Genomic DNA, 9,316 nt, shown 5'->3' with positions numbered 1-9,316 from the left:
TCTCATGTAAGGAATCAAAAACGAAAAGGAAAAATCACTGAAGAGGAGCCCCTGGTGGACCCATGACTGACTCACAACTTCCTTATAATTTTACACACTTCTGTGAAAATGAAATAATACTGCTTTCATTTTCTCCTATTCATAAATATGATCAATGTGAAAAACCTATTTAAACTTAATTCCCAGATTACAGCAAACGATATCCGGCTCGGACAGCCTCGGTCGTTGTGTCCTTGGGTAAGACACTTCACCTACTGCCTACTGGTGTTGGCCAGAGGGGCCGATGGCGCAATATGGCAGCCTCGCTTCTGTCAGTCTGCCCCAGGGCAGCTGTGGCTACAACTGTAGCTGCCTCCACCAGTGTGTGAATGTGAGAGTGAATGAATAGTGGTATTGTAAAGCGCTTTGAGGGGTCCCGAAAAGCACCATATAAATGCAATCCATTATTATTATTATTATAAGATTAGTAACTATTTAAATGAATGGTAACTCTGTCATTTATCTGTAATGGTAGACCACAGGAATGATGATAATGAACAGACAGAAAAAGATTTACTGTTAAATATTTACTGTTAAACTGCTGTAACTGCATTGTTTTTGAACCAAAATAGTCATTATATCCACCTGCAGACTGATGAATTAAGTGAAATGTGTTTAAAAATTGATAAATAGCTGAGTGTGAATGTGTTAGCAGCTACACTGACATCAGTGACCAGCTTAATGTCTCTTCAGATCATCATTACTGACGCCAGATTAAGTGAAGCCAGAAAACAGAAAGATGACTGAGGAAGTGTAACTCTGACCTGAGTTTCAGTGCAGTTTCTGTTCCCTGTGTTTTTTGAGTTTTTGCTTATATTATATTATACATATTATATATTATATTGTTTAAATTAGTGAATTTTCCTAAAATTCAGATATGATGACAGCCTAACATTGACCATCACTGCAGATAGGAGGAGATTATTGGTGCCATTAAAGTCATTTAACTACAGTTTGCTTCATTCAAGATCAAATGTTTTGAGGATTAAACTTATTTCTCACAGAGTTTGTTTCCTTCAATAATCTAAACACATGGCATAAAAACATCATATATGCAGAACTCTGAAGACTTTAGTGAGACACTAAAAATTCAAAATAAATAAAATCTTTTTAAAAACCTTTCTTTAATTTAATAAAGTGGAAACAAATGTTTTCAGATAAAATAAATGAGCTGCCACTGCTCATTAATCAGAAGTCCTCAGCTTTTGCTCTCAAAGCTGATTTTACTGGAAACTTAGTCACACATTTACTCAGTTACCAATAACAGCGCTCTCCTGCATATCCATGTAAACTGAACATTTTATAGTAATAGAAAATCTATTACTGCTTCAGTGACTCAGCAGACTGACACTATTCTTTAAATGCTGTGAATCAAATATGTTCAGGTTGCAATAATATGATGCAATAATAATAAAAATGATCAACAAATGAATCATAATGGACTGAATGTCTAAGATCAATATGTTTTATATTCAAACATTCACCCAACAACAAACCATTAATAACCAAACAGGTTTCCATCTTTTTCAACACCATCCATTGAACTTACTGTGCTTTCAGTTTGAGCTACTCAAAGTGTTTTTATCAACACAAACACTTTAAAGAAGTGAACCCATAAAGTGGCTCAAGAATGAGGAAATACCCAGACTCCGCTCAGTCTCACTTTCAAACCACTCGATCTATTAAACTAACTTTCATCTCAGTTTAAGTTACCAATGAGTGTTTTTACCAACCACAAACCTTTGCAACAAAAAAAAAAACAGAATAATCAAATAGTCATCATTAGTTCATGTTTTAAACTCGAGTTGTTTTTCTTGACATTGCACATCAGCTGACGAAAAGAATGACAAAATGACTCTGCTCAGTTTCACTTTCAAACCACTCAATTCCCAGTTGAAGGTGGAGGAATTCAACAACAAACTGCAGGTTGGTACCAGAGTCAAAGCTCCGTCCCACAGTCATTATGTTCTTGTACTGATCTGTGTCGTGTCCTTAAACTCGCTCTTCTGCTTTCAAGGTAAACAGCTTTTATTTAGAATCACTCTCAGTCACGTTAGCAGCTGTGTAGATTATAGACTATCACAGCTCATCAACTACATTTGATTCACATGTTGGTAAATTAATTAAATTCACTGTGAACATTTCTTCTTTGCTGTTTGATGTTGTAGCTTGAAAAGTGATGTTATTCAATAGAAATAAGATATGATTGTATAATCAAGTTTAGTCTAATCTGAAAATATGAGATTTCTGTGTCTGTGTGTTGAGATTTAATGGAGTTATTAGGTCTGCAGGCTGAGTGTAAAGAGAGAAGTAAAAAGACTTGTCACTCTTCAGACTGAAGGTTTGTTCTCATCCATCATCTGTGACCATCGTAGGCTTCATGGAGTTGCTTCACTCAGTTTCTCTGTGGATTTTTATCCTCGATTTGATTAAAGGTAAATGCATCTATTTCTATCAGATTCTTTTTTTACTTCATTTTAAATAACTATTTAACTGATTTAACTAAACTTTATGTGTTGATCCAGTTTCATGTGTTAAAAATATTTCCATTTTGACTTTTTCAATGGTCATATATAGATTTATACATTTATAAATGTGTTGCTTTTTGAAAATCACTGTTGAGACAGCGTGTCAGATTACAGCAAGTTTACCGTGACTGTGATTACAAAGAGTTTAACTTCCCCTTTATCTTTGTTTGAGACATATCCAATACTATGGAGTCAAAGTAGCAGAAGGGAAAATCCTGCTCAAACCATAAACAGTGGTTTGTATTTCCTCATTTTTCATGTTTACAGTGAAGAGTTTTGCTTTGTTTCTCCAGAAGGACAATCCTGAAACAGTTTCAGAGTCTCTGTGTTTCCAAACTGAGCTGATCACGGTCAAATTTGAAGGAAACGTTATTATCATCTCCACTATATACAGTAGAGTATATAGAAAGCCGAGAAAACGAGGCTCCATTTACATCTGTGCAAAAAAAACCAAAGAATAAATATATGAAGAGTAAGAAAATAAATATACACTTTAGGATCAGTGGTAAAGGGGTCTGTGCACTCACTTGCTTGGCCAGGTCTCCCTTGAAAAAGAGGTTTTTAATCTCAATGGGATCTTCCTGGTTAAATAAAGGTTAAATTAAAAAATGAAAAACTCGAAACAGTCCTCAAGCCCTGATACAGCCCCACTCGGCCAGACTTTGATAGTTTTTCTGGCAGGTCTTGTCTGTTTCAGCAATGATGTAAACGTGGGCAGCAGCATCACACTGGCATGGTCAGATGTGTCAATGTGCAGGCGCACAGCTGCCTTTTATACCCCGCGCATGTTGGTGTAAACTTTATCCAGGCAGTTCTTCCCTCTGGTTGGAAAGTTCACATGTTGGTGGAATTTGAAGCGGACTGTCTTGAGGTTTGCATCGCTGAAGTCACCGGGTACGACTGGGTGTGCAGTCTGGAGCTTGTTGATAGCTTGAGACAGCTCTGCTAGTGCCAGATGTTTAAAGTAACATCTGTGTTAGTAGTTGATGTTGAGCTCCATCTGCAGGAGGGACACAGTTAAAATGTCATCAGTGTTTAGTTTCTCTCACATTTATCATGTAGCAGATCTCAGTGGGAGTGGATGTTTGCTGTGGATGTTTACAGGCTGAAATCCTTCTAATGTGACATGTTTTCAGTGCTCACATGTAAATTACAACCATCCAGTTTCTTCTTCATGATTTCAAAACCTCTCAGTGAATCAAGTTTTCTGTGAGCTGTTTAAATTGACTTTAAATTTTGGTGGATGGTCAAACTGTGGCTGCTTAACTGTGCTGACTGCAGAGATACTGAATAAGTCTGATCAACAGATTCATGATCAAAGTCATGGAAACAAAATCATCATCACAGTTATCTTGGACAGTACTGAGATCACCTTCATTTCACTGACTGTGGAAACAAAGTGGATTTATTCAAGTTTAAGTAGCTTGTTAGTTAAAAACCAGAAACAGAAACTGATCTCAGAACAATGAGACACAATAATTGTTTTATTTAGTTGATTTTGTTTTAATAAGTAACTAATAATGAACTCCATTAATGGCACAGCCTTAATAAAGGCGTCCTGCAGCACAGCTCTCTGATGGTTTCATTATTTCCTTCATGCTGAGGAAAAGTCCTTGTTTCATGTTTGTCACAGCAGAACTTCATCAGATTGTTGTTGTTTATTTTGTAGTTTGTAGATGTGTGTTTGATCTTTTTGAACGAATCAACCAACACAGCAGTGATTTTTGACAGCGTTGTCTCTGACTCACTGTGAAAGGAGTTCTGATGTTGTATAAAGTTGTGAGTGTGTCTGCTCCTCTCTGTCTCCTCAACAGGATCATTTGTAGTGGATGTGACACAGAGCTCCTATCAGGCAGAGGAGAACCACAACATCACACTGGAGTGGACGTTCACCACCAAACCAGACACGTCCATCTCAGCATTGGAGATCCTCTGTATCCTGAAAAACGATCAAATACAAATAACTCTGTATCATCTTGTTGATGGTGTCGAGTTCTCAGAGGTTCAGGATGAAGAGTTTTCAGGACGAGTCCAGAGTGACAAAGACGCCCTCAGAGAAGGACGAATCAGACTCCAGCTGTCCAGACTCAGGACTGAGGACTCGGGTCTGTACCTGTGTGAGGTGGACACAGGTTATGGCAGTGGCTACAACAGCTGCAGACTCACCGTCTCTGGTAAGACAATTCATTTATACATTTATACACATGTGATCACTGTGAACGATCTGAGACATGATTAAACTGTGATAATAATAATAATAATAATAATAATAATAATAATAATAATAATAATAATAATAATAATATATATATATATATCACTGAAAGCTGTTAACTGTTCCTTTGTTTTTGTTGTTTGTTTTTTTTTATTAAAGACATCAGTCCTGAGCGAAACTAAAGTCAAAGATTCATTTTGTCAATTTTTGGGGGGTTCCCAGCCAAATTTCAAAGATTTTGATTCAAGGCTTTTTTTTTTTCAAGATACAGACTTTGCTACAGTCTTGACAACAGAGACATCGCTGCAAACTCCAGATCATCAGGACAAGACTCCAACAAACAGTGTGAAAATGCTCAAACTTTTCTCTGCATTATTCCTGTTTGAGTTTTTGTGTATTTGTGGTGACCTTCTTGTGTTTTCTACATCAGCAGGTCTATCAAGATTCTTTGTGGTCGTCATAGTCATTATCTTATTATCAGCTGTATTCTTCGCTGTCATTGTTGGTTTTGCTGCATATTTCTCTTGTCGCATTTTGCAGAAACGTAAAGTAAGAAACAAACAAATAAACACAAACTTGTTGTTGCTTCTTATGCCGTCAGAATGATTCATTATTCTATTTCTTCCAACAGAAGCATCCAGAGGATGATGAGACACAAAAACAAGCACTGTCAGTCTAGCTGCCTTGCTCAAAGGAGCGTTGGTGTTAATGGAGCTGAGAGAGAGATTTATCTTCCCTGGATCTTCAGTCAGGATGGATTCAAACCAGCAGCCACAGGGAGACACTCAGGCCCAGCAGCACTGAGATCATCATAAGGTCACTTTTGCAAAAGGATGTGAGCCTGATTTGAACTTTGACCCCAGCTGAAGACTCGAGCCTCGTCCAATTTATTTATCAAGCTCATTTTTGCACAAAGAAAGTGACGTACAAGAAAACACAGAGTGGAAGATCAGAGGATCTAAACAGGAAATATTTCTTAAAGAAGTCTTCAGTTAGAGTTGCTGCTGTCAGACTCTGGAGGATCTGCTTGGAAACATCAAGCAGTGAAACTGATGGATTTCCTCCTTCAATACAAAACTGTGAAGTTCAGCCTGGAGAAGAAAACCTCCTCTGCTTCACTGTCAGCGTGTTTAATGAATATTTATTTAGTCTTTACCTCACTGGTTAAGGTGCACTTAAATCTTTTAGTGAGACCTCAAAGTGTCTCTGATGGACAAATTAAAGGCTTAAAGTCCTCCCTCTTATCATCACTGTGCTGGGCTGAAATGGATTGATAAACCCCAGCAGACCTGGGATTTATCAATGACTCTCTCTTGTGCAATGTGACATTAAACTGCATGCCATATTTTTTGGACAATAAGGCGCACCGTATTATAAGGCTCACTGTCGATAAACGGGTCTGTTTTCATACATAAGGCGCATTAAGCAAAACAAACCAGTCAGATCAGTCAAACTTTACTCAACTCACTCTGCTTGCTTCCTCCACTTCTGTACCATTGATCCCTCCATCCATCCATTTTTTTCCGCTTATCCGGGGCCGGGTTGTGGGGGCAGCAGCCCAAGCAGAGAAGCATAGACCTCCCTCTCCCCAGCCACCTCCTCCAGCTTATCCGGGGGAACACCAAGGCGTTCCCAGGTCAGCCGAGAGATATAATCTCTCCAGCGTGTCCTGGGTCTGTCCCGGGGCCTCCTCCCAGTGGGACATGCCCGGAAAACCTCGCCCAGGAGGCGCCCAGGGGGCATCCTTGTCAAATGCCCAAACCACATCACCATTGATTCATTAATGTTGAATTCTCTCGCAGCTGTTCTATTCCCATGTTCTACTGCGTGACTAATAGCCTTGAGTTTGAAATCCACTTTGTAAGCATGTCTCTTAACAGGTGCCATTTTGGGTCCTTGAATGGTCCTCAATGTTGAAGCACAGTACGTATTACTCCACAAGGCTCCTGACTACAGTAGCCGTGATGCTCTGACAATCCATCAAGTGGTGCAGCTTCGTAGCTTACAAAAGTCATATGGAAACTATGGACAGTAGCTCTCGCTAATTCCAGATTGTGCTACCAGCCACTTATGATGGCTGCAGACATGTTTTAATACATTCCATTTGTTGATTAATGCATGAGTGAAAACAATAAAAAATTACAACGTATTCGCTTCTATAATAACACTCACCAAGAGCTTCATTTTCTTCACACTCTGAGTCTTCTGACTCAGACTCATCCAGATTTTATTTTGGCCTACACCAGTGGTTCCCAAACTTTTTTTCCTAGTCCCCCCTTGATTTTAGAAGAAAATCTTCAAAAATGTTCTAGTCTTTGACTTGGAAGGAAGTTGGTTTGGAAACAAATTTGGAGATGCTTAATTTCCTGCTATGCGTTTGTGTGGGAGCCTCGTCAAAAACCTGTCCATTATGCTAGCAGTGTCCAAGCATTCTTTTTTTTCTTTTCATACCGTGCCCCCCCCCCCCCCCCCCCCCCCCCCCTGCAATGTCTCTGCGCCCCCCACTTTGGGAACCTCTGACTTAATTGAAGATGATGGTGTGATTCGTTTTTTAGACTTTTATAAGGCATTTGATATGGTTGGACATCCTTTTATTTTAAAAGCTCTACACTATTTTAGGTTTGGTAAAAAAAATCATAGATTTAATTTCTTTATTATACTCTGACATCAATAGTTCTATTTCTTTACCTTTTGGAACATCTAGACGCTTTAATGTTAGACGAGGAATCCATCAGGGGTGTCCAGCTTCTCCGTTACTTTTCATTATTGTAACTGAACTTTTAGCTATTTTTATGAAACACAATTCAAATATTCAACCAATGAATTTGATGGGAGCCCCATTGATCATAAGTCAATTAGCAGATGATACTACACTGTTTTTAAAGAACATGTCACAGGTTCCTCTCGCACTATTTAGGTGACCATGATGAGAGAGACAGACAGAGTCTGGCTGGCTCAGATGCTGGCAGTTGTCGCTGCAGTCTACCGGTAGCGTCTCCTTTCAGGCCAGGATAGACGAATGTCACCAAGCAGTGACTAAGTTTGTGGTAAAAGGCTTGAACCCATTTGCCACAGCAGATGCCCCCGATTTTCGGTAAGTGAATGTGTTTAATTGTAGGCAGGGACATTACTGGATATTCTTGTGTAATTGCTACTGAATAATTTATGTTATACTTTGTTATTGCTACAGAAGAATATTTATTTTATTATTTTACATTTACAATTTTTTTTCCTGGGGACCCTGTGACACCCCATTAAGAGCCATAGGCTGTGGATCTCTTAAGATCTCACTGTTGGGTTTGTAAGGCCATGTTACTCCTAAATTTCTATCTTGTTCAAAGAGAAGATATAAAACAAAGTTCTAAGCTAATCGACCTTAGTGTTCTCCTTTTTTAAAAAGAATCGATAAAGAATCGAATCGTTAAACAGAATCGAAAATGGAATTGGAATCGTGAAAATCGTATCAATACCCATCCCTAGTCCTGATCTGAAACTATCTTTTTATTTTTCGTTTTTGTCTACATTATATTGAAATGTTTTATTATTGCAAACATTTTAAGAGATACTTATTATTGTTAACATCTTAATAATAATATTTATTTATATAGCGCTTTTCAGGGCCCTCAAAGCACTGTACAATTCCACTATTCATTCACTCTCACATTCACACACTGGTGGAGGCAAGGTACAGTTGTAGCCACAGCTGCCCTGGGGCAGACTGATAGAAGCAAGGCTGCCATATCGCGCCATCGGCCCCTCTGGCCATCACCAGTAGGCAGTAGGTGAAGTGCCCAAGGACACAACGACCAAGACAGTCCGAGGTTGCTCGAACCAGCAACCTTCCGGTTACAAGACGAACTGCCAACTCTTTGAACCACGATCGCCCCATATCTTAACAGATACTCTGACCTGTAAACTCCGCCAAGGACTGTCCCAAGTCGGGCTGTGAAAAGAGGGTGGTTACCCTGCCGAAGCGACCAGAACCGACCAATCGGGGAAACTAGGCTCGAAACCAGAAGCCCTCAAAGCTGGAGGAGAAGCCCTCACCATACGTCTACACTCGTTATTCAAACTGATCTGGACGTCGAATGTGGTACCAGTGAGAAGGAAGAAGGCGGCTGTCATATCCATCCTAAAAAAAGGCGACAATTGAGAATGCAAGAACTACCGGGGCATCAGCTGACTCTCCATCGTCGGCAAGGTCCTCATGAAAATAATTCAATCGCGCTTTCAAAACCATTGTGAGATGACCAGCCGGGAAGAACAGGCAGGGTTCCGACCCGGACGAGGCTGCTGTGACCAGATCTTCGCACTACGTCGACTGATGGAGGGACGGATCAGATGCGGACGCCGAACAGTCGTTATATTCATCAATTTCAAGTCTGCGTTTGATTGCATCGACTGGCCGGCCTTGTGGAGGGCTTTGGCAGCCGAACATATACCCGCGAAGATCATCGAGCTACTACGAACCGCCTATGATGCCTCGACCAGCTAGTTACGCATTCTTGACGAAGTGTCCGAAGAATTCCCCATC

At 39.7% G+C, this 9,316-nt stretch overlaps 1 protein-coding gene across 1 annotated transcript; it reads left to right on the top strand.

Moving 5' to 3' along the window:
• The first annotated feature begins 2,275 nt into the window (after window positions 1-2,275).
• LOC146390219 (uncharacterized) lies at window positions 2,276-7,181 on the top strand. Its single transcript, XM_084923267.1, has 4 exons — window positions 2,276-2,474; window positions 4,382-4,741; window positions 5,048-5,331; window positions 5,414-7,181. The coding sequence occupies exons 1-4, from the start codon at window positions 2,420-2,422 to the stop codon at window positions 5,459-5,461; spliced, it is 747 nt and encodes a 248-aa protein (XP_084779393.1). The 5' UTR covers window positions 2,276-2,419; the 3' UTR covers window positions 5,462-7,181.
• Window positions 7,182-9,316: the final 2,135 nt, after the last annotated feature.

This window comes from Perissodus microlepis, chromosome 3 (genome assembly GCF_051167445.1).
Source record: "Perissodus microlepis isolate ML-2025 ecotype Zambia chromosome 3, ASM5116744v1, whole genome shotgun sequence".
NCBI classification, from domain to species: domain Eukaryota; kingdom Metazoa; phylum Chordata; class Actinopteri; order Cichliformes; family Cichlidae; genus Perissodus; species Perissodus microlepis.
The sequence above is the reverse complement of the archived record's forward strand: the minus strand, read 5'-3'. Positions and strand labels throughout refer to the sequence as shown.

Bases quoted from the DNA above. Each gene is read 5' to 3' on its own strand.
- LOC146390219 (XM_084923267.1), top strand. From the start codon at position 2,420: ATGGAGTTGCTTCACTCAGTTTCTCTGTGGATTTTTATCCTCGATTTG. The intron at 2,475-4,381 runs GTAAATGCATCT...TCTCCTCAACAG, and splicing joins TATCCTCGATTTGATTAAAG to GATCATTTGTAGTGGATGTG. The intron at 5,332-5,413 runs GTAAGAAACAAA...TTCTTCCAACAG, and splicing joins GCATTTTGCAGAAACGTAAA to AAGCATCCAGAGGATGATGA.